Raw genomic sequence first — 24,853 nt, forward strand, 5'->3', positions numbered from 1 at the left:
CAGGACAGGACAGCACAGCACAGCACAGGACAGGACAGGACAGCACAGCACAGGACAGGACAGGACAGCACAGCACAGCACAGCACAGCACAGCACAGCACAGGACAGGACAGGACAGCACAGCACAGCACAGCACAGCACAGCACAGCACAGCACAGCACAGCACAGCCTTATTCAGTCCCATCCCAATACAACACAATCTAGCATAGGGCAGTGGCTCCAGGAGTTCAGCCCTGACTCAGCCCAGCTCATCACAGCCAAACTCTAGGCCAGCCCAGTTACAGAGAGAGCGCATTCCAGTGCCTGAGCCCATCTCCCATGGCACACACCCCGTCCCTCATGGCACACACCCCGTCCCTCATGGCACACACCCCGTAAGACAGCCCCACCAATGAACATCAGAAGGGTCTGGATCAGTGCCTCAGAGGCTGTCCTGCTGAAAAGGCTGCACCCCACATCTCTGCCTGCAAATGCAGGTCACACCCTGAATACAAATGCGGCTCCACAGGTCAGGACCTGCCTGGGCTTCACTCAGCAGCTGCTAATTGGCAGTAAGTGGCAGCCTGAAGCCTCCCTGCCCACTCCCCCCCAGCTCGAGGCTGCCCTGTGGGGTCAGAGCCTGCAGCTGGCGGGCTGCCCTCTCCCCTTCACCTGCCCTGGCAGAGAGCTGCCCGGCTGGTGGGAGTGCCGAGCTGAAAGCAGGAGGCCTGACCTTGGCCCTGCTGCCGAGAGCTGTGCGGCTTTAGGTGGCTCTGGGCCTCGCTGGACGACTGTAAGGATAGTGGGGGGCCAGCGTGAGCTGGGAGGAGGGAATGACTCTTGGGATCCTGGTCACCCCCTCTACCAGCCAAGGACAGCTCTCTTCCTCTGACCAGATGTCCTGTCTGGAGGGCCCTCAGGACATTTGTGGGTCTGGGTGTGGCCCCTGAGGCGGGCACAGGGCTCTGTGGGGGAGACCCTACCCCTTTGTGCCAGGCTCAAGGGGGGACTTGCTGTTGGCAAGCACAGATGGCCAAGCTCTGATAGTGTCCCTTCGTTGGAAATGGGGTTCTTCCTTGGGGTGACCCTGCTCTCCCCACCCAGAGGCAGGTCAGGAAACCCCTCTCCCAACACCTACCCTCCTTCCGGCACAGAAACCCCCTGAGCTGTTCCCAGGCCCCCTCACCATCCCTACATCTGATGCCCTTGACATGAGGGTCTCCCAAGTGCCAAATGGTTGATTACATGGGTTTTCATGCCCGGCTGCCTCCCTCCTCCCCTCTCCTTCCTTCTGCCTCTGAGCACCACCTGTCTCTCCAGCCTGCCTCCAAGCCCTGCTTGCCTGTTGCCGGGGAAACCGCCTCCTTGGCAACCAGCCGGCATCCATATGACATGTACACGCGGAAGGAGGTTCCTGCCTCTTGCTCAGGCTGGCAGCGGGCCCTGTTCTGGCAGCCCCGACATGAGACCCTGAGCCCAGCAGGCTCTGAGGGAGGGTCCCCGCTGTGCCCACAGAGAAGAAGGGGCTCCCACCTCCCTTGATCGCTCAGCAGCTGCTTGTTCAGATCGCACTGTTCACAGACCCTGTGCTGGGGGCTTTAGGTGCAGGATCTCATTTAAACCTGCATTAAAACTGCAGAGTAGATTGGCTGTTCCCATTTACCAGATGAGGAAACTGAGCCCAGCTGCCAGCTGCAGAGGTAGGAGTTAGATGAACGCAGGATTGTCTAACTGACTTGCTCCTTTCCACCACCTGGTGGGCTCTGACCAAGTCCAGTGGCCACACATATTACAGAGCAGCCCCTCCCTGTGACCCATTTGGGGTTGGACCTTTGTACTAAGCACAGCCCAGGGTGCAGGGACCCCGACAAAGGCCAGCACAGCCCCAGCCTCTGAGCTCCTCTTTGTAGAGGAAGGCAATACATAGCAACAACCGCCACATCTCCTGTCAGGGGGCCTGGAGCCCGGAACCTCCATCACTGTGCCCCACTGTGGCTTCTCCACCTGCTCAGGGGTCCCTGGAGAAGACTGTGGGAGCACCATGGTCGGAGAGTGGACGATGGTCAGAGCCCAAGTGTCGTGGGATCGCTGGTGACAGTGGGTGAAAGAAAGTGACAAGAGTGGGGAGGTTGGCTTGCTGAGAGTTCAGGGCTGGAGTCTCACTGGGCGGGCGGCATGACTCCTGAAGGTACCAGACCCTGGGGGCACGAGTCAGATTACCTGGGAGCCTGCAGAGGTTCAGAGGCTGCGGATGGCGGGGTAGGGTCTCCACAGGGGCAGGAGCTTTGAACAGGGAAATGGGGGGACACAGAAGGGCATCCTGTCTGAGTAGTTGGGGGGCAGGTATTTTGACTAGGCTCTTAAGGGAATGGACTGGGGACGGAAAGGGATGGTGGGTGCAGGTGGACCTGAGACCTCCTCTTGTTGGCTGGTAGAAGCCTAGATAGAGGCCAGTGAGGCTGAGCCAGGGACTGTGGCGAGGGGAAGGTGGCACTGTGCCCACAGGTTGGCCAGGTGGTGTACTTGGCCGAGCAGGACACTGTCAGCCTGCAGTTTGTGGGCTCTGCCGGCCCTGGCCGTCTGTGGATGGTCAGTAACAGTGTCAGGACTGGCGCGGTCCAGAGCAAACCCCTCTGGTCCCATTCTGTCTCCTTCAGGCCCTGCAGCACCACGAGACCGAGGTCTACGCCTTCATCGAGAACGAGACCAGCAGTGACCCCCGCTCGGGGAGCCCTCTGTCCCAGGTATGGCAGGAGGGCGCTAAATCCAAGCCCGGCTGCTCCACCGATCCCGCAGACCCTTGGTCTCTCCAGCTGGGAGATGGGAGGTTAAGAGGGTCATGAGGGCATCTCATCTCTTATTTGGGGAATCCCTCCTGGAAGGCAACGGGGCCAGCAGCTAGACGCACAGGCAGCTGCATTGGCAGGCTGGAATCTGCTTCACCACTTCCCGGCTGGGCAGCCCTGTACCTCACTGGTAAACTGAAGACCCAACTCGTGCCATCCTGCCTGTGTTAACCACAAGGATGGGCTGACGTGTTGAGAAGGAGCCTGGGACCCACTGCTCTTGTTGTTGTTGTTGTTGTTGTTGTCTGCCTGCTCGAGTCATCCACGGCTCGGCAACAACTCTGAGCAACAGTTCTGACACTCCCCTCCCCGCACCACACTCATGGCCAAGGGCACACTCAAGTCCATTGTTGTAGACACTTGGTAAATCCAGCTTATTGAGAATCTTCCTCTCTCGCTGGCCCTCTGCCTTGTTCAGTCCTGAATTAAGATACTTCTGATTAAAGAACAGCCATTTGTGGCAAAATATTGGACCCCACCAAGTGCAAAGCTTCCTTGTTAAGTAGAAGATTCCTTGTTAAGTAGTGGATGAGCTGCTGGCCAGGCCCACCACAAGGGCTGGCGGGGAGCGAGGGGTCTACATGTGGCCTCCCTTGACCCATGAGACCACTGTTTGTAGAGTCTCCGCTTCTATAAGCCGAAAGTAGGATTGCCATGTCCTGGGACATCAGGGGTGTCTGGGCCATTTTGGGTGGGGTCCACCCTTATGACAGGCCAGGCCTGCTGGCCAGGAAGGACAGACACGCCCCTGCCCTTCTGGACCCCCACAGCTCCTAGGCGTCCACTGTCTGGGAGAGGGATGAGTCCAAGGCAGGGTTTACGAGAGCTGAGAGGATGCTGAACCCGCAGGGTGAGGAGGGGGCAGCCAGGGAACGGGAGGGAGGGGCTTTCAGGAAGAGGGATTGCATATGGGCTAACCCTGAGGCAGGTGTGGGGACCCTGCACGGTTGGGGATAGAGCGCAGAGGCCAGGGGTGAGGACGGGATGGTGGGAGAGGCAGCAGGCCAGGGACGAGGCTTGAAGATCTGGACAAGCCTCCCTGGGAAGCGCCAGTGAGACGATCTGGTGGCCTAATGCTAAGTACCTGCACTGCAACCCAAAAGCATGGGGTTCAAGTCCACCAGCTGTTCTGTGGCAGAAGGATGGGCAGTCTCCTCCCGTGCAATTGATCATCCCTGAAACCCGCTGCAGGGTCAGCCTTGGGCCAGGTCCGACTCGATGGCACCCAACAACGTAAACTGTTGGATTCACGTGAGCGTCACTGTCCTTGTGGCTGGTAGTTTTGTGTTTCTTTCCTTCCGCAGGAGGGAGCACACACATCTGAAGATGACGGGGAGTTTGGCCTGGTCTACGAAAATCTCTAGGAAGAGGTTGGACCTGGCTCAGAGAAGCTGGGCAGTCCCTGCCTGCCCAAGACTGGATCTGCCACAGCAGAAAGACGCCAGGGGGGACCAGCAACTCTCCCCACGTCCAGGGCCCTTCCTGCCTTGGCCTGCCCCCTCCCCCAGCTGCTCTCTGGACACCCCCTCATGTTCTGTGACTTCATGTCTTTGCCCAGGTGGCTCTCTCTGCTAGGCAGGCCCATCCTCCTGGGTGAATTCCCTCCAGGCACCAAGGGCCTGTCAGGATGCCACTCGGTCCTCAGCCCTTGTCACCTCTCACGCCCCACAGAGCACCTCTTGTTGGGTGTGCCCCACCCACAAGGCAGACTGGAGCCCCCCAGACACCCTGTGGTCGGTGCTGCGACCAAGCGTGGAGGAGGGGTGAATAAACCATTGACTGCAGATGACCCCATCTCCCTCTCTGACCCAGACCTGGCCTTGACAGGTGTGAACAGGAGACTGGCATGGGAAGCCATGGGGACCAGGCGTCAGGAAGAATGCAGAAACCGGCCAGCAGGGGACAGAGTTTGGGATGAGGGGGTGTAAGGGCTGGTGGTTGGACTGGGGGCCTGGAGCAGGGACAGTCTGATGTATTATTTCCTAAGCCTACTGTGACATGGGAACCAGTTGTAAAACAGGTTTGGAGGCAGGAGAGGCATCCACTTCCTAAACCACATGCCTCTGGAAAGTTTATGAACTTGGAGAAATGATGATAGTTACGGAGTCGCTACGAATCGTGCCCGACTCGACGGCAGTCAACAACAACACCTGTGACACAGTATCACCGAGCGGGTGGCTATGAGCAGCAGGAGTGTGCTATCTCGCCCTTCTGAGTCCCGCTCCCGGGGTGTCAGAGGGCCACACTCTGAGGACTCCATCAAGCAGGTCCCAGTGGCCCCTGGTTCCTCGGCAGGTCCACACTGACTCCCCGGGGCCTCTCCACGTCTGTCCTCCTCTCATAAGGACATCATTCATGGGAAGTTAGAACCCACCCTGGCCCTGCGGGGACTTCATTTGAACCTGACTGATAACCTGCACAGACCCTGTTTCCATACAAAGTCACCTTCACATTCTCATTGTTGTTTCAGAACTGACTCAGAGCTGACCCGCCGGTGGGTTTTCGGAAACTTAACGTTCCCCAAATATCACACAGGTTACCTGTCTTTCTCCCGTGGAGCCGCTGGTGGATAGAAGCCAGCAGAGAGGCATCACCTTTGGGTGGTGCTGGTGGTGGTTGTTTTATATACTTTCAAGCTGGGACTAACTCATAGCTCACCCTCTAGAGAGTTTTCGAGACAGTAAATTGCACAAGAAGCGATTGCCCATCGTTCCTCTGCAGACCAGCTGGTGGGTTCGAACCGCATGCCTTTGGGTGAGCAGCACAGTTCCCTGCAGACTAGGCCACCAGAGCGTCCCGTTCCACCTGAGCTCCTGCGCCATCCGTCAGACTCCCTTCACAGCCACCAGAATTCAGCAAATTCATTGGGAGGGCACAGTTCAATCCATTATACTTGGGTGCCGTTTAGGGGGGAAGGACTAAGTAAATGGGGACTGAAGAGCTGGAGGGGTTCCCCTCCCTGAACAAGGACCCCACGTGGTCAGACATCAACCTGCCCCTTTGCCCGCCCTGGGGTGCTGACTGTCCTAACTCCCTTCAGAACTCTTGCGCTCAGGGGACTGCTCGTCCTACCAACCCAGCTCAGCCCCCAGGCATCCTGCCACCCCCAACCCCACAGCTGGCCATCCTGACTCACCCCCACCCCCAACATGCCCTGTGCAGACCGGCCCCTCACCTACTGGTCTGTCATGGTCCCAGCTGCCTGAGGCCACCTCCTTCATCACCATCAAGCTACATATACAGTGGGGCTCTGGGCCAGCCCCTGTGGACAGAGTGTCCACCTCTGCTGAAGAGACCAGAGAAAGGGGTGCCTTGGTTACAGGCGTAAGTCATTTCCGTTTCCCCGAGCACTTAGATGATATTTCACCACAAAGAGGCTGATGTAATGGGGCCCCATGTCCCAAGTGTAAGGGGAACTCAAATCACAGAATATTAAGGGAACCCACACCACAGGACTTTGGAGTTCCTGGCATATGTTGTTATTATTGTGTGCCATCAAGTTGGAACCAAACCATAGCTGGCTCTTCAGTCGGTTTTCAGAGGCAAGTAAATCACAGGGGAGGAGATTGCCCACCTTTTTCCCATGGAGCAGCTGGTGGATTCCAACAGCATGCCTTTGGGATTGCAGTGCAGCTTCTAATTACAATATCAATTAACAAAGGTCCTCATCATAGGACCAACAGTCATCATCATGATAGATGGAGAAAGGATTAAAGCTGTGCATGATTTCATCTTCCGTGGATCCACAATCAACACCCTTGGTACCAGCAGTCAGGAAATCAGGAGACACGGGGTCACTATGAGTCGTAAGCTACTCGATGGCACATAATAACAGCAACAGCATTCTGGCACAAGCTGCTAAGTGCTCGGTCACTTATCAAAAGATTGTCATTTCAAACTCCTCCAGAGGAATCTCTGAAGAAAGGCCTGGCTTCTTAGGAGCCTTGAAAATGCTGCGGGGTCCAGTGTGTCCCATACACAAGGGGCCACTGTGAGCTGGAATTCACTGACCAGCCATGTGTGGTTGGCCCTGGGACTTCAGGGGTTCAGCCTCTTGCTCTCTCCCCTACTCCTGCACCCGCACCCCAGCACTGGCTCAGGAAAACCCTCTGAGTGGTGGAACGGGGAGAGGGTGTGGGAAGCAGCAGGCTCTTGGCAGAGTCTCCAGGGGAACCCATGCTGGCTGCAGGTGAACATCGGTGGACTGGGACGCCCTTTCCAGCCACTGTCACACCCCCAGCATGGTGGTCTTGTCCAGAAAGGAGGTACGAGTTCCTGGCTAACCTGAAATCCACTCACAGCCAATATCAGGCCCCCCCCTTTTTTTTTTGAGACAGTCTAATCTAAAGGCCATGCTCATCGTAAAGATGCCACTGAGATTTCAGGGATGGAGTTTTATGTAGTTCAATAGTTTTCTTGGCAGACAGCTTGGCTAGGAGAAGTGCGCTGCAGCCTCTGCCCAGCTGGGCTGGCTGAGGGCGTCTCTCTGTCCCTCCAGTGTGCCAGGGGGTGTCACCAGCCCACCTGAAGGGCTTCCTCCACCTGAGTCTGGACTCTTTAAGAAGTGGGTCAGCCATACAAGGGACACTTAGCTCGGCACCTTCTCTAACCTGCAATCACAATGTGACCCTGAGCTTTGGCTGTGTGGTCAGACCTGCCCGCTGCCCTGCCCACACCCACACCTACATGCCTCTGCCTCCTAGTTCACTACCACAGGCTTCTGGGCATCTAAGCAGACAACCACACCCTATGCCCTGGAGTCCATCCTGACAGAGGACAGCGGCCCCCTAGGTTCCCAAGGTGCAACCGTAAACATACGGCTTTGTCTTTCTCCTGTGGAGCGGCTGGTGGGTTCAAACCACCAACCTTTAGGGTGCAGCCAAGGGCTCTAACCAGCACAACTCTTTCTCCGTCACAGAGGCAGGCATGCAGTATGGTGAAACATTGTAACTACAGCAAAATAAAGCCGGGGCCATCCTTCGCTGTGCTTGTTTTTGCTCTTCCATCTTCTTTATGCTGCTTTTTAAAAATTTTCACTATGGTGCCCTGTGCGTGACAAGATATTCAAACATTTTTACGGTTACGGTTCAGGGGCATCGATACTGAGCAAAAATCACCACTATCTGTTTTCACATTTTTTTGTCCCTTTAACAAAAATGTTGCACCCGGAAATGAAACACCTACTGCCTTGGGGCGGATTCTGGTCCACCACGAGCTGTTTCATCCCAGGACAGAGCAGAACCTCCGCACACAGTTTCGGGTCTGTAAGGAGCTGACCCGTCGCAGACAGAGCAGAACGTCCACATGCAATTTCCAGCTGAAACCTTCGTGGAAGGAAGCAGCACCTCACCATTCCTCATCAGAGCAGCTAGTGTGTTTGAACTGCCAACCTCTGGGATTGCACCACCATATCCCACAGGCACACCAGATCCCAGTTAAATCAGAGCCCTGCCTTTCTCCTTAGTTGCTGTCAGGCCAGTTTCGACTCTCACGTGAGCCACTGCGTGCAGCGTCACGCTGTTGTACACGGTGTTCAGAGCTGGGGCCTCTCGGTCCATCCCCCAGGCCTCTGTCCTCTGGGTAGATGTGAATCACCAGTCTCTTGGCTACAAGTCAGGCACGTACCCAAGTGTGCCCCGGTGGCCTTTCCTGATGTTTGTGATTGATCCCTTTTTTGGCCTCACCGGGAACATCCTCGTACATGCCCCCTGAACATATCTGCAGAACTTTCTCCATGGGAAGTGACACGGAGGAATGCTGGGTCACAGGATCTGGCACGTATAATTTTGAAGAGTAGCTCCTAGAACACCACAGGTGTAACACAGGTTACAGAGCTTTCTGGCCCCCTGGGCTCCCCATCCCCATCTCATTAGCGCTCCCCACAGCTCCGTGCTCCACAGGGCCAGGGGCTTGTGCCTCTTCCCCCAAACCAGAAGCCATACCACCCAGGAGGCCAGAGCTGGGCTGGCTGCCAATCCTGTGTCCTTCACTTCACAGGTCGGATGGGGGCTGGAGAGGCAGACAGAAAGATCTAGAAAACACCTCAGTGCTCTCCTGAACAGAGGAGGCCCACGATGGGGCCAGATTCCTTCGGAGACAAGTTGTCAGCTCTGTCTGCACTGGAGACTTTCTCAAAGCTGTGGAGGAAGGTGGGGTCTCCTGATCCCAGTTCTGCCACAGCCCACACCCTCGGGGTGGGGGTGGGGGGCTGGTTCCAGCTGATCTGGACATTTGGATCCTATTGGGAAAAATCCCACTGGAAAATCCCAGGCGTAGCAAGCGTGGCAGAGAGCTGTGTCTGGAAGCCTTAGCATGCAGGATAACACTGCTGTAATTGGCATTGTTCCATATTTACAATTCTCTCGGTACCTGAAGACCTACGTTGCAGATGGCTGGCTATATCTGGAGTGGGTCTGCCTTTACCACTTGGTGGATCTCAATCGGCGGAGGAAGGCTGGCTTTGCTTTTGTAGCCTCCAGCCCACCACACCCCGATTTCCAAAGAGCCCCGCATCTGCCTGCGTATGTGTGCGAAAGCTGGGCCGGGAGGGAGAGAGACCAAAGAGGAACCAATGCCTCTGGATGACGGTGTTGACGTAGAATATGCAATATGCCACAGACTACCAGGAGAACAAGGACATCTGTCTAGACAATCAGCCAGAATAGTCCTTAGAAGTAAAGATGGTGAGATCTCATCTTGCAGATTCGCAGAAGGGACCACCAGTCCCAGGAGGACACCATCCTTGGTAAAGCAGAAGGTTCGTGAAAAAGAAAAAGACCCCCAAAAAGATGGATTGACACAAGGGCTGGGGCAATGGACGCGAGGGTGGCACAGGCTGGGCACTGTTAGGTTCTGTGGTGCCGAGGGTTGATAGGAGTTGCGATCAACTTGATGGCACCTCACAACAGACCCAGTCCCAGTGGATCTCCTGTCACTGTCCAGTGCCTAGTCCTGTACCTGATTTCCCCCCGTGGCCCCAGGCTTCTCCAGGAAGCTATATTCTACCAGGACTCCACCTTCCTTTCCCTGTAAGCCCACCAGCCATTGTTGTTGTTGGGTTCTGCTGAGTTGACTACGACTCATAGGGACCCTATGAGCAACAGATCTGACCCTGCCTCTGATGCCCCATCCCCATGACCTCTGTCATGCTCATGTCCATGGCTGTAGTCAGGGCGCCGATCCACCTTGTCGAGGCCCTTCCTCCCTTTGTTGACCCTCAGCCTTTCCCAACATAGTGTCTCTCTCCAAGGATGAATTCCTGCTGAAAAGGCATCCACAGTAAGTGAGATGGAGTTTCACCATCCTGACCTTTCAGGAGCACTCTGCTTGTACTTCCTTCAAGAAAGATTTGTTTGCTCTTTTGCAAGTTCGTGATAGATTCAATACTCTTCACCAACCTGCAAGAAAGCTGCTTGGCCAACTGGCTGGAAGAGATCCATATTTGTTCCCATTCCTTAAAAAGGTAACCCAAAAGACTGTGGGAATTAAACAATATTATTAGTATCACGTGCAAATAAAATTGTATTAAAGATTATTTTTAAATGGCTGAAACAGTACAGAACTCTTTCTGGCTGAACTGCCAGAAATTCATGCTGAAATCAGAAGAGACTATGGTATGAAGGATAACATTGCTGCTGTTAGATGAATCTTGCCTGAAAGCAGAGAAAACCAGAAAGATGTTTGCTTGTGTTTTATTAAGTATGCAAACTACTGCTCTTCTTTTTAGCCCTTCCCAGTCCCCATCCTCAAAAAATGGCATCCACTTCCTAAGGAATATGCCTCTGGAAACTCTATGAACTTTAATAAATGTCAATAGTTTTAGAAAGGCTTCAGGTCTTTTGTTCATAGGGTCGCAACAAGTCGTGCTCGACTTGAAGGCAATCAACAACAGCAACATATCACAGATGATCAAATTATTTCCTTCTTAAAATTCCAATGTATCTCATATTCATGGTCAACTGATTTCCAACAAGGATGCCAAGATAGATACTTCAATAGGAAAGCAATTTATTTTGCCAACAAGTTATTGTTTGCCATCAAGTTGGAACCGACCTATAGCTGACCCTCCAATGGGTTTTCAGCGGCAGTTAATCAATTGGTAAGGAGGAGATTGCCCATCATTCTCCCCCAGAGCATCTGGTGGATTCGAAACCCACGCCTTTGGGATTTCAGTGCAGCTTCCAACCTCTAGGCTATTGGAGCTTCCTTGTTAACAAAGGATCCTGTTTAAAAACAAAAACAAAAACAAAACAAAAACCCAGTAAGGTGAAACTGAACCCTTACCTCACAGCAAATGCAAACCTCACTGTGGCTTTGCCCTGTTCACAGGCTTGACCCTTTACATTCGAGGCTCTTACAGCCTTTTCCGTCTTTAGGTAACACTTACCCAGCTCTCACTGTGTGCTGAGCCCTGTGCTGGTGCAGGAATCAGAGACACTCCTGCCCTCTCAGAGCCCCTCAGTCTCATTTCTATTTCCTGCTCATCACGCCAACTCCCATCCGGCCTTCCGTCCACTCCTGAATGTTCCCTGAGATTCCGGGCCTCCCCCCCAAACGTGTGCTGCTCCGTTCTCTCCATCCCAAGACACTTCACCTTGTTCTTCCCCCAAGGAATTCCTATTCCAAGCATACGTTTCAGCTCAGATGTCACCTCCTTTGGCAATTCTTCCCTAAGGCTCCCTCCTCCACCAAGTTTATTCAATCCTCCTGCTGCTCTGCCCTCTTCCACTGACTCGGTTCACACCCATTCATCTCCCCGCCGCAAGATGAACCCCTCATTAGTCTCTATCAGGTCTGCCTCATACCAGAGCCTTGAGCTATTTGTCCAGACGATAAATGAACCTCTTTCTTTGCTGGAGACTCAATACCCGTCCTTGCTTTAAGAGAGAGGAAGATGGGTGGGGAGAGAGAGAGAGAAATTTTTTTAATTGCCAGGAAATTATCTTGAAATGGTATGTGACCCATTTCTCGGGCATGAAAGTTGAGGTATACATGTTGCTGCATCCACATCAGGAGAGGCAAAGCAATGGAAGGGTAGCTTCAGTAGGCAGGACTCTGATTGGTGGAGGTGAGGCCCCAACCCAGGGTCAAGGCCAGACCCCCAGCCTCCTTCACCTCCCTGCTTTCAGGCTGCAGGAAGCTCCTGTGAGGCCTTGGAGTGGAGTCCCCACTTGGGGACTGTGAGAGCGGAAGGGTCACTCTGCTGATTGATTGCAGAAGCCCATCGCGGCCAGAGGACCCTTCATCTGGCTCAGAGATATCCCGGCCTCTGTTCTTAGCCTCGTCAGGAAGCCCTCCTGCCTACCTCAGTGAGCTGTAAGCTAGCCAGCTCTCCCCAATTCAGCGTCCTGGGCCCACCGAGCGTCCAAGAGGACTGAGCCCAGCAGAGAAGAGAGATGGAGAAGCCCTTGTTGGCGTTCTTGTGGGGGAGGCCAGGGCAAGCTGGACTCCCTGCCCTGGTAACAATCTGTGTAAATGAATCCTGGGGAGGAGGCTGGGGCTCCAGGAATATAGCTGTTACTTGTGGCTAAATGACCATGGCAGCTTTCCTGTCAACCTGGGGTCGGGGGCTGTTCGAGCCTCAGGATGGTGAGGTCCGGGAGGCTAGGGTGGGAGACTGAGGAGGGAACAGGCCCCCGAGCCCCCTGACCCCCACTTCTCAACCTTCTCTGTGGGCTCACCAAAGATATTGTCCAGATGCCCCCGCCCCCACCTGAGTGAAGAAAGGATGAGGTGACTGCTAGTGGGTGAGGATCTCCTTTGGGATGATAACATGTTCTGGAACTGGACAGTGGTGATGGTTGCACAACCCTGGAAATAAAACCCACTAAACTGTGCACTTTACAGGGTGAACTACATGGCATGTGAAGTCTATCTCAATAAAACAAAGCAAAAACCTCTGCCCTGCTTAAATGCCTTCTGTGCCCCCACCCCACACACCCAGGACAGAGCATGGGCACACACGCTCATTCACCCGCAGACCCAGCTCCCCTGATCCGACCCTTCGCCTGCCTGGCCTCCCTCCCCCTCTCAGCTCTAGGCTTGGGTGGCCTGAGCTTTAGGGAGCTGTACTGCTGACCCAAAAGCAGAAGCTCTCTCTGGCGGTTCAAATCCACCAGCAGTCCTTCAGGGGGAAGATGGGGAATCGTCTCTCTTGCAGTTTAGAGCCTCTGAAACCCAGTGAAGGATCAGCTGTGAATTGATTCCAGCTTAATGGCAATGAGCTGGGACTTTCAGCTGTTCTCCCTGAGGCCCTGATGGATGCTGAAATGTCTGCTGAGCTTTTACTGGGGCTGGGCATTGTTCCCATTTTACAGATGAGGAAACTGAGACACAGAAACCTACAGCGACTTGCCTGTAGCTGAGATCCAGGTGTGACTTGGGAATGGGCCATCTGAACAGCTTTGCTCAGCTGCCTTCTGTGGGACACTGATTGTCACCTGTGTTGCAAAGACTTGTAGGTGTGATGATGGGAAGGGTCTTGTGGTGGAAGATTGTTACAGGTTCACAGGGTGGGCTCTAAGCACTATTGTGGGTGTCCTCCGAAGAGGGAGGTAGTCACAGGACAGCCAGAAGGCAGAGGTGGCCTGATATCGCCCCCAGAGGTGACCAGAGAGATTGGACGTGTTGCATTGCTGGCTCTGAAGATGAAAGTGGGGGTGGTGACCCCACGAGTGAAGCTCAGAAAGTGCAGGAGGCAAAAGAGAGGGATTCTCCCCGAGTCTCTGGAGGGAGTGTGGCTCTGCCTGGTGCACTGGTTTCAGTCAGTGAATTCAAACTTCTCAGCCCCTGAAAGATCAGACAGTCAATGTCTGTGGGTTCAGGACACAGATCTGTGAAGCTGTTTCCTTGTTACAGCAGCTGATGGAAATTGATAGATGTTTCCTTCTGGGAAGAGCTCATGCAGGCTCACCTCCTCGATGTCCTCCTGGACCCCATCTGGTCAGTAGCTAACCCCTTCTACTCTGTACCCATTATGAGTGCCTCCTTACAGCTCTGACTCTTGGAAATTGCCATCAGTGGCCACTCTGACCTTGGGCCTCTTTTCTCCCTCCTCGCACTGACCTCGTTCCCCCAGCTGCCCAAGGACATTTCTGTTCTAGAGCATCACTGGGGGGAAACTGCGGCCCAAGAGGCGCATTGTCTGCCTCCTCACGCATCATTCGCTCTGTCATTTGACAGCAGTAGGGGCAAATAGAAGTCAGTCCCACCTGGCACTAGAAAGGAGCTCCTCATAGCTCCACACTAGGAACACCCTAGAAAAATCGTGAATAAGGGACAAGCAGGTCCACACACATCCCAGGCACACACGGTGTGGGAAGGGCCAGGGAAGCCCCAAATAGGAGGCAGCTATTCTGCCCAAGACCATCAAGGAGGACTTCCTGGAAGAGGTGACCTTAAAGGGGCAGGGAGGACTCTACAGGCAGAGACCTTCATGAGCAAAGACTTGGAGATGGGAAGGAGTGAGGCGGCGGAGATGTGAGGTGCTTGGGAGAAACCTCTGTGGATGACACAGAGCCAGGGACAGGACAGTGATGTCCCCTACTCTGTTCTTCAACTCAGCGAGGGGCTCTGGGGAGAGTGGCCTGTCCCACTCTGAAGGCTGCTGAGATGCAAAGACTGAGCGGCTGAGACGGAGGCCAGGGCAGCAGAGCTGAGGACAGAAGGCCTCAACAACACCCAGTGTCTGCTGACCTCACAGCATAAGGGCAGAGGGGCACCCAAGCCACTCAGTGGATGGGGCTAGTGGGGAGAAATCCAGGAGGCAACCAGGGGGAGGTGTCCCCCGGCCACCCAAGAACCCAGTCAAATCTCAGAAGACAGGTGATGGCTGCAGACAGATGGGGACAAGGCCTCCGTGGCCACGACCACTAGAGGAATGGGGTGATGGGGGGCATGTGTCTGAGAGTCAGGACAGCAGCCCTACCCCTGACTATGACCATCCTGGTCCAGGGCCTTTGAGGAAGTAAACACATTCCTCAGAGTGCCAGCCCCACGCCCACTTGGGCCCAGACAGGACGGTACCAACCCCAGTGGTCTGGGCTTCAGGGAGATCTGTGACCAGATTCCAAACCAATCCGAGCAAATAAATGAGGGGTGATTACTGACAATAGGCGAGGCTACTCCACGGGACGCCTCCAAATAGCATCTCCTCCAGTGCGTTCAGAGTGCTTTCTAGGTCATTAACTACTTGACAGAGAGAGCCCGACACTCAAAGCAAAGACTTGGGCGCCTCTGCCTGGGAAAATCAATCAGAAATGAAGATAGAGCATCGCGGGCCGGCGCGGCTGCACCAGGCGGCCAGGCGGGGCTCATCTACACATATGCTCACGGCCTTTCCTTTGTGGAAAGTGAGGCAGCCTGGCATGTGAGGCCATTTGCAAATCCTAAACTCCTAATAGGCCCTCTCTGCCCCCTTTTTTATGGCAGAAATATATTAGATACGGAAATGTTCTACATGTAAATATCCCAGCCCTCCACCCAGCTCTGTGGAATAAGACCTTCCAGCTGTGGCTGGAACACCCGCTTTTTCACAGCATTGTGGGTTTTTCTTCCTGTCTTTTCAAATTCTTCACCCTCCCAGCCCCACCTCAGCAGGGAGGCCTAAGCTGACCACCCACCCTGCCCAAGATGGAGCTCTGTCCTCTGAAGCCCAAGTGCAATTGCTGCCTCTTTAATTTAATTAACTTGGCAATTAATCACCAGCTGCTTATGAAAGAGCTTTTATTGTCCTTGTCTATCTCAGGACGGAGGACATGGATGGACCTGGGGACCAGGCAGACAGAGAAAGGAGGGACAGGGCAGGCAGCACCACGCCCCCCTCCCCCACCCCACCCCCGGGCCCCAGGCTGGGTGGTGAGAGGGAGATGGTGGAGGCTGGATATGCAGAGGGTCAGCCCCTCCTGTTCTGTTTCAATAACCTCAGGTACCAAGAGAGTCCCTGGTGGTACAAACAGTTAAATGTTCCTTGTAAAGTTGGTAGTTCAAGTCCACCAGAGGTATCTTGCGGGGGGAAAAGACTTGGCAATTAATTTTGAAAAAAATTCACCACTGAAAACCTTGTTGTTGTTCTTGTACCATAGAGTCAGAACAGATCCATATCTGACACTTTGGTGGGTTTTCAGAGGCAGTTAATCCCATGGGAGGAGATTGCCCATCCTTCTCCCCAGAACAGCTGATGGCCTCAAACCTTTGGCCTTCGGGATTGCAGAGCAATTTCTTGCCACTAAGCCACCAGAGCTCCCTCTGAAACCCTTATGAAACTATAAAATGGAAGATGGAGTGTGTGGGGGGGGAGGCATCTAACTTCACAAGGAGAACGAACCCCAGGTAATTCCTGTAAAGTCCGACATGTCCTCCCTCCACGCGCCAGATCTGTTCAACCAATTCTGAAACCAGCTCTCTCCACGGTCCTCATTCCTCATTACTTCCCCACTGGACTCTACAGCTCATTGAGTGAACCCAGGACCCATGGTTATGAGGCCTATTAGGAAAGTTACAGCTTGAGGCTTAAGGTGTGTCTGATTCAGGCCATGATCTCTTCAATCATTTGCTGTGCATCTGAGAGCTAGACCAAGAGTAAGGATGACAGAAGAAGAATCGATGCCTTTGAGCTGTGGTGCTGGAGAAGAGGGCTGACTATCCCATGGCTTGCCTTCGGAGCAAACAGATACAAAACAACTATGAGATATCATCTCACCCCAGTCAGAATAGCAAAATTTAACAGAACAGCAAACAACAAATGCTGGCAAGGTTGTGGAGAAACTGGAACCCTTATTCACTGTTGGTGGGAGTGTAAAACGGTGCAACCACTGTGGAAAGTGGTGTGGCGCTTTCTCAAAGAGTTGCAAATAGAGATACCATTCGACCCAGCAATTCCACTACTGGGAATATACCCCCAAAAGACCATAACTGAAATCCAAGCAGATATATGCACACTCATGTTTATCACGGCTTTGTTCACAATAGCAAGGAGTTGGAAACAACCTAAATGCCCATCAACAAACGAATGGAGAAGCTGTGGTATATTCACACAATGGAATACTACTCTGCACTGAAAAACAAGGAACTCATGCAATATTATTCAAAATGGGTGACTCTGGAGGACATTATGCTGAGTGAAGTATTTCAGTCACAAAAGGACAAATACTGCATGGTACCACTACTGTAAAACAGGACTGACCTTGGGGTTGGGGGAAGACTGAGAAAGATGGGTTAAATAATGTATACTGCATTGAGACAGACGAGGGAGAAAACTGTTTAAGAAGGATATGTGAGTAAGTATTTTTGTCATCATGGGAGTCCAGAGTGAATGCTGCACAGTGGAGTGGACCTGGGGGGAGGGTTTGTAAAACAACGAAAGAATTTTTCTTTTACTTTTCCAAGAGGGTAATGTACTAGGCAGGGAGGGTTGGGAGGAGAGAAAAGTGCAACAATGAATGAATGGAAATCCAAAGCCGCTGTAAATTTTCATTGACTTGAATAATAATTTTTTTAAACAGCAGATTTTTTTTTATGTGTGTGTTTGTGTGTGTGTGTGTGTGTGTGTGTGTGTATACTGTCAAATCAGATCTGACTGGTACAGGAGGCGATTGCTCCTCTTTCTTCATCAGAGCATCTGGTGCAAACACATATATTTTGAAGAAGGTGCAGCCAGAGTGCTCTTTGGAGGTAAAGATGATAAAGCTTCATTTCACCTATTTTGGGCATGTTGCTAGGAGAGGCTATTCCTTGGAGAGGGACATCATGCTTGGAAAGGTGGAGGCTCAGTGAAAGAGACAGAGACCCTCAACTAGATGGACTGACACAGTGACTGCAGCAGGGGGCTTGAGTGTGTCAGAGATTATGAGGATGGCACCGGACAGGACAGGGTTCAGATCTATGGGTCTCTAGGTGTTGTACTTGACTCGCTGGCACCTAACAACAACAGCAGCAGCAGCAGCAGTAGCAGCAGCAGGTTACAATTCATGTTCAGGGACAAGCTCAGATGTAGTTCTCTGGTCAACCCAGGCTCTTTCCTCAGACGTGCTCACAGGCAGGCCTCTCTCGGGTCTTCAGCTTCTTGGCTTTGGCCTCGGCCCTGCTTGAGCAAGTGTTACAAAGCCCTGCCATCTCAAATGCCAAGGGTATCCCACCCTACCAAGTCCAGTGACTCTAGGCTTTGGTTTCACAGGTTGGCAAATCTATGCCCCAAGGCACCCACCCTTCCAGTAAGCCTCCTGTCCCCAAGCACTTCCCTTTCTCTCTCCCTAGGTCAGGCAGCCCACAGCTGGGTTCCTGGTTCTCCCACCTCTGTCTCCACCTTTCTGCAGGGTTACAACTCTCCGTCCTCTGGTTGGAGAACCTTCCAGCGCAGGGGTATCAAGGCCGAAGGATGGACTTCTCACGGTCTCTTCTTTCTTGATAGTAATGGACTCACTTCTGCCTCTGGATGGTCTCTTATTAAGCCTTACGGAAAGGTGAAATCAATCCACCCTCACACGAGTTAGCATTTTCTGTACCCTCTTTGCATGACCCCACCGCACCTTATTTTTGCCGCATGGCTTGAGTAAGGACATGCTCACAAGGTGTGTCAGGTACTCACGACAGGATTGGTCAGTTTTGCCATCCCACCAGGCTGCAGGTCCCAGGTCCCGTGAGGACACCTGAGAAGGTGTCCTGATTAGAGAAGAGCAGCTTGCTTCCAATCTGTCAGCTTCCCTGACAATCCCCACAAACATGAGTGTGGTTCTGCAAGTTCTGCGTGGCCATTACAATGGATGCGCAGACACAGGTAGGGCCCTCGGAGCAGCACATGCTGTTCAGATTGGTGGAAGGAGGTGCCGAGGCAAAGGGACACGTCTGACCTCAGAGAAGCTGGCTTCCTACTGGACAGTTCTCCTTCATTCAGTTAGCAGAGGTCATGCACAGCTTCCCTCGCTCTTTTTATATAACTGAATGAAGGCGACCAGGGCAGTCACCCTTTTCCAGATTACTGCTCTACCCAGCTAACTTCCCTCTTTCAGCAGAATGCTTCTTCCTCCAGCAAGTCCTCTCTGACTGCCACTCTTCTCTCCCGTGGTCAGGTCCCCTGCTCCTTGTTTTTATGCCTCGTTGAGCTTCTCCCTCCTTACACCTGAGACGTGTGCTTGTCATCTCCTCACTGGGGGTCTGGGGTTTCCACGAGACAGGGCTGGTCTGCTGTGCCCACTGCTGCATCTGAGCTCTTGTCTGGCCACAGGGTAGTGTCAATGCCTGACTGATCCAGACGTGGCGTGAGGAAGGGTGTGGCAGGCAGGAGGACTTACTTAGTCCAGTATCTCAAAATCAAGGAGCCATGGCTGCCCAAATGAAGTGGAATCAATTCGATGGTGGTGGCCTAGTGGTAAGAAACTGCACTGCAATCCCAAAGACACGTGGTTCAAATCCACTGGATTTGAACGCTGGACAATCACCCCCCATGTGATTTACTGCCTCTGAAAATCTGCTAGAGGGTCAGCAATGGGTTGCTTCTGATTCAGTGGCACATCATAACAACAAATGACAGTGGGCGTTTGGTCAGTCCAGAGATAGCCTTGGTGGCACAGCAGTTACAGTGGTCAGAACCCACCAGCTGACCACCGTGATCTGCTCCCATGAAGATCACTGCCTTTGGGCACAGCTTGACTCTATCTCGGAAGGTCACCACGAGTCATAATAGACTCCATGATGCCTAACAAGTCAAAACTAGACTGTAGGAGCAGAAGAGAGATGTCTAGCATTTTAATCCCACTTACTTGGGAAAGGAGTCGTTATTTTCCTGGGTTTGCAATTCAGTATGAGGAGGCCTACCAGAGAGCCCAAGCGCACCGAGTATTAATGACAGTCCCATCTAGCTCCTCTCTGCTATGACAAGTGTCCACTTTCTCTGCAGCCCTGGACCTAACCGGGGCTAGCACTCAGCTGGTGTCTCCAAGCCCAAGCATGCATAGCCACCCCCACAGGACCCTCCTTATCAGTGGGCCTCCAGACCACCTGTCGGCTCCTGTGCACCTGGTCAGTGGCCTCCTCACACCCAGCCTGGGTGTCCACTGCAGTGGAGACAGGGCCTTGGGCAGTATTTTCCGATCAATCACTGCCCCCTTGCTCCTCAGCTCCAGCAGCAGATCTTGCACATTCCTGTCAGGAGAAGCTGTCTCCGGGACCTCATCTCAGAGACCAGCCCTCAGACAAAAGAACTCACCTTGGGGAGCTCCCAAAGCATCCCCAGCAGCATTCCCGCCCAGACTGTTTGTTTAATGAGATCCCCACATGCCCTAAAACCTTCAGAAGTATGCCTCACCGTGCATGCATCTAACTTGCCCTGTTATTTCACAAGAATTCGTCTCATTAAACAAGAGCTATGGAGCAGGATGAGGCCTGGAGTGGAGTGTGTGTGTGTGTGTGTGTGTGTGGTTCCTGTGGAGGGAGAAGCCTCAGTACCAGGAGGATTTTAACACGGAGATGAGTCGTCTGGCTCACACGCAGGAGACTGAGAATACTGTCCTTGTGGGGATGACTAATTCTAGCCCACCTTTTGCTCAAGCACTGTTTTCAGGGGAAGCAGAGGCCCTGCCATTCCACAGGGACCTGTCTGAAGGGTTTCTGAGGTTCACAAGTCTGGTCTGGCTTCCGCCCCCCACTCCCAGGTTGCTTTTGGCTAATGATTGCCTTTCTCTGCTCCTGACTCCCATCTTTCTCCCAGCTGTATTGCCAGGATCAGAGATAGCTCGAAAAACCTGAAGGTGATCTGGGCTGCTAAACCCAAAGTTCAACTCAACTTGTTACCATGGAGTCAGAACCCTCCAGGAGGCCTTCAGAGGCTGTAAATCACACGGAAGGGTGCCAAGGAGCAGCTCGTGGGTTCGAATTGCCTGTCTAAGGACAGTCACCCTTTTCCAGACTACTCTTCACTCCACTAGACCACGGCTAACCAATAACTTGGACTCCACCAAGCACTCTGAGGGAGAAAGATGTGGCAGCTTCCTTCCCTAAAGATTTATAGCCTCGGAAACCGTGGAGTCAATTCTGCTAGGTTCTGTAGGGTCGCTGTAGACGGTAGCTGGATTGCATTTTCGTTCTCAAAAGCAGTGTGTGCCCATGCACATTTCCCCTGATTCAATCAACAGTCATGTTCAGGGCACCTACTGTGTGCTCCCGACCTTGTCGGTACAGCGGTGAGCAGCACCGACGCTGTGTCCCCATCTGGTAGAGAAGACAAAGGGCAGAGTTGTCACTGGGGCTGGGAAGTATGATGGGAAGCACTGAGGCAGAGGAACACGCTCCAGAGCTCAGGAGAACCCAAAAGAGAGCTGCGCCCGAAGGAAAACAAGGCGAAGAACGAAACGTGAAAAAAACCCCAACCCCCACTGCCTGAGCCCCTTCCTCATCTCAGCCAATTAGACATCAGCATCGCCGGCCCGGAAGACCAATCAGAAACCAGAACAGAAGTCCTAGTCGTAGGCCACGGCTGCCCCGGGAGGGCTGCCAGAGCCGACGCGCGTGGCCACGCCCACTGCCCCCGCCCACAGTCGGCCCCGCCCAGAGCGTGGTCTGGCCCCGCCCACCGCCAGCCCCAGCCTCGCCCACCGCCTGCCCCAGCCCCGCCCAGGCCCCGCCCCACCGCGCCTGCCCGGAGCCCCGTGGACGCCGGCCGGCGACGAGGCGGTGCATTGTCCCAAAGGCCGAAAAAACAGCAGAGCCGGGAGATTGCGGGGCAGCCACGTGGCCCGAGAGGATTTACAACACTCTTTTACACCCTCAAGAGAACTGCAAAATGCATGAGAGCGACGGCGTAGCCAGGACTAGAGTGTGAGCGCGCGGGAAAGGTAAGCAGCTCCCGGCCAGCTTGGCCGCGGAAGGGCGTCCGGAGCCGGTGGGTGCACGACCCACCCTGCGCGCTGTCGCGGGAGCTGCGGCCCCTGCACACTCTGAAGGAGGCTCGGCGGTGTAGACCGAGCTGATCCGCCGCCTGTAACCCGGGGGTTGCCGGGCGGTGTAGACCGAGCTGATCCGCCGCCTGTGACCCGGGGGCTGCCGGGCGGTGTAGACACGACTCTTGGGCTTCCGGGGCGGTGTAGACCGAGCTGATCCGCCGCCAGTGACCTGGGGGCTGCCAGGGCGGTGTAGACATGGTCCCTGAACTGATCCGCCGCTAGTGACCTGGAGTCTGCCGGAGCGGTGTAGACCGAGCTGATCCGCCGCCTGTGACCCGGGGGCTGCCAGGCGGTGTAGACCGAGCTGATCCACCGCCTGTGACCCGGGGGCTGCCGGGCGGTGTAGACCGAGCTGATCCGCCGCCAGTGACCCGGGGGCTGCCGGGCGGTGTAGACATGGTCCCTGAGCGGATCCTCCGTCTGTGACCCGGAGTCTGCTGGGCCTGTGTAGACGCGATTCTTATGCTGATCCGCTGCCTGTGACCCGATCAACTGGATCAACTCGAAGCTGCCGGGGCGGTGTAGACTCAGTCCCTGAGCTGATCCACCCTGGGTAAACCCGGGCGGCCGGGGTAGTGTCGTCAGGGTCTCTGAGCGGATCCATCGCCGCTGATCCGGGGACTGACAAGCGGTGTAGACGCGGTCCCTGAGCCGATCCACCCTGGGTAACGGGGGGCTGCCGGCGTAGTGTAGACGCAGTCCCCGAGCTCCGAGCATGGGACTGATCTGAGCTTGGTCGGCAGTGCCGGTGACTCGTGCCTGTCGAGACCGGAGGTGTAGACCGAGCCCTCCAGCCCCTGGGGCAGGGCCGGCTGTGCGGACACCGGTTTGTGGCTGAGGCGCGGCGGAGCCCGGAGCAGGTGGAGCTGCAGCAGGCGGGGCGCGAAAGTTTGCTGAGAGCCGGCGGGCGGGCGGGGAGGAGGACGGCCAGGGAGGAGGGCGGCCCTGGAGGAGGGCGGCCTGGGAGGAGGGCGGGCGGACGGGTTGTATGGGAGGAGGGTGGGCCCGGAGGAGGGAGGGAGGGCGTCACGGGAGGAGGGAGGGTTGGCCAGGAGGAGGGTCTTCGGAGGAGGGTGGGCAGCCCAGGAGGGGGGCGAGTTGGCTGGGAGGAGGGTCCCCGCGCCTCCGCCGCTGAGAAGCGCTCACCTGTCACCGCCCCTGCTCCCTTCCGGGTGTGTGTGGGGGAGAATCTCCAAATCTCAGCCTGCATTGCATTCTCAGCCTCCTTGTCCCTTGGAGGCTGTGGAGAGACTGTCCTAGAGAAAATGGGGGGAACAAGGTAGCCCCATTTTACCTGGGAGCAGTCTCAGACACAGAAAAGCCAGCAGCGGATGGTCACACGCTGGTGGTCAGCAGATCCGATCCAGCTCCAGAGCGTAGCTTTTTCTCTCTTTCCATCTTCTGTCTCTCAGGAGGAAGTGCTCTAGGCATGGGGTGTGGAGGGGAACACCCTGAAGTGAGGCTCCTGGGCCTTCCTCCTACTCCTGTGTGAGGCCCCAGGCGGTCCCATTGCAGCGTTAGGGATGGAGACCAAAGCAGGGGCAGACTGTACTGATGCAAGCCCCACCCCCTTGTCCACTGGGGGCGGGGGGGGGGGGGCGAGGAGGCAGGGCTTCTATCCAGCAGTCTAAGAGCTGGGGCCCCAATCTCAGGCGCTGAGAGGGGCAGGCTGAAGCCCAGAAAGGGGAGGAGATCCACGTGTCCTGAGGGGCTTAGCCTCATCACCACCCGGTCTGTCCTCTCAGCCCCTTGCTGCTGGTGGCTGTGGGCCCTCCTGCCACAGGACCTTTGAACATCTGTAGCCTTCTAGTCATCGAACACCTAGTATCTATCACTATGAGCAATTCAGCTGGGAGGGGTCTGTCCGCACAGGGCTTCTAGACCAGTGCTGGCACATCAACAGTGAGTGACAGCAAGTGGACAAGAGGATGATGGGAGTGCAGGTGTATTGGGGGTGAGAGCAACCTTAGGGGGCCTTGCCACTAGGGCTCTCAGCGGAATTGATGCTGAGTCAGAGGATGGACACCTTCCCTTCGTCCTTTCCACCCCAATGTCACTTCCTCCAGGAAGCCTTCCTGTGGTGCTCTCTCATAATTGTGAAGGCAAGTCCCGAGTGCTTACTCGATGGCCAGATTTCCCTGCAGACAAAAACAGAGACTGCCTGGCTGGGTCAGGCAGCCAGAAGGCAGGCACTGTCCCTTTGCCCTTCCCTGGCCACAATCCTGGGCTCCACATCCCACTGGCGGATCCAGAAACAGAGTAAAAGGAACCAGCAGGCCGGCGGGACAGCCCAGGGGCCTGGCGCATGCAGCCCACCACAGTGCCAAGGCTGGCCCGCCTGAAGGGGGGTTGCTGGAGGAGCTGGGCTGGTCGCCCAGAATCCTCCTCCTGGGAGAAGGTGTCTTCTGATCTCCTGACAGCCTCTTTCTCGGGCTCTACTTTTCTTCCAGAGCTGCCCTGTCAGAAGAGGGTCGCTAGCAAGCCCCCAAGGCTGCCTGGGTCCACAGTGCCCACCTGGCCTCTCCATCCCTCCTCCATGGGCAGAAGCTCTGGGCAACACCTCCTTGGCCCAGAGCCAGCCCTTTGGATCACAAATAGCCGCTGATGCCCCACTGGAAAGCAGAGCTGGATTCCGAGGGGCCACGCTTTTTCTTCCTTTCCATGCTGCCCCTCTCCTGGCACCTGCCCTTCCCCTGGCACTGAGCCTGTGCTCCTGGCACCTTTCCTGTGGCAGATCACGTCTTCACAGATGCTTCACAAAGCTTTCAGCACACTCCCCCCTGCTTACTTCAGAGGACTGTGCTGCCACCGTGCAGGACTCAGACACTCAGCAGCGCCCCATATTCAGGCTCCAGCAGGGACAGGATGAAAACGGAGTCCCCCCACCAGCCAGCCGCACTCCTCCACCCTTTCACCAGCATTTTAAATAGGCTTTTAAATCCGACTCACTGCTCCCCCTAAACCTTATCTACATTCCCTCACCCAAGGGTGAGAGTGGAGGCTTTGGAGTGTAGGCCAAGCTCCGCTAATGATGAGCTGTGTGACCTCTGGTAGATTACTTAACCTCTCTGGGCCTCGATTGGCTCCTCTGGAAAG

The 24,853-nt window shown here is 54.8% G+C and overlaps 1 protein-coding gene across 1 annotated transcript in view; it reads left to right on the forward strand.

Moving 5' to 3' along the window:
• Positions 1-21,605, forward strand: part of LOC102871779 — a 102,244-nt gene extending 80,639 nt beyond the window's left edge. Inside the window, exons 6-12 of the mRNA XM_006890174.1 lie at positions 593-772; positions 1,134-1,205; positions 1,300-1,389; positions 2,485-2,568; positions 2,637-2,723; positions 4,497-4,588; positions 21,353-21,605. Coding sequence (XP_006890236.1) covers positions 593-772; positions 1,134-1,205; positions 1,300-1,389; positions 2,485-2,568; positions 2,637-2,723; positions 4,497-4,588; positions 21,353-21,605 — 858 coding nt within the window. The remainder of the gene's footprint in view (positions 1-592; positions 773-1,133; positions 1,206-1,299; positions 1,390-2,484; positions 2,569-2,636; positions 2,724-4,496; positions 4,589-21,352) is intronic.
• The last annotated feature ends 3,248 nt before the right edge of the window (positions 21,606-24,853 follow it).

The sequence above is a fragment of the Elephantulus edwardii genome, unplaced genomic scaffold (genome assembly GCF_000299155.1).
Source record: "Elephantulus edwardii isolate Elephantulus edwardi_28Jun2011 unplaced genomic scaffold, EleEdw1.0 scaffold00086, whole genome shotgun sequence".
In the NCBI taxonomy this organism is placed as follows: Eukaryota; Metazoa; Chordata; class Mammalia; order Macroscelidea; family Macroscelididae; genus Elephantulus; species Elephantulus edwardii.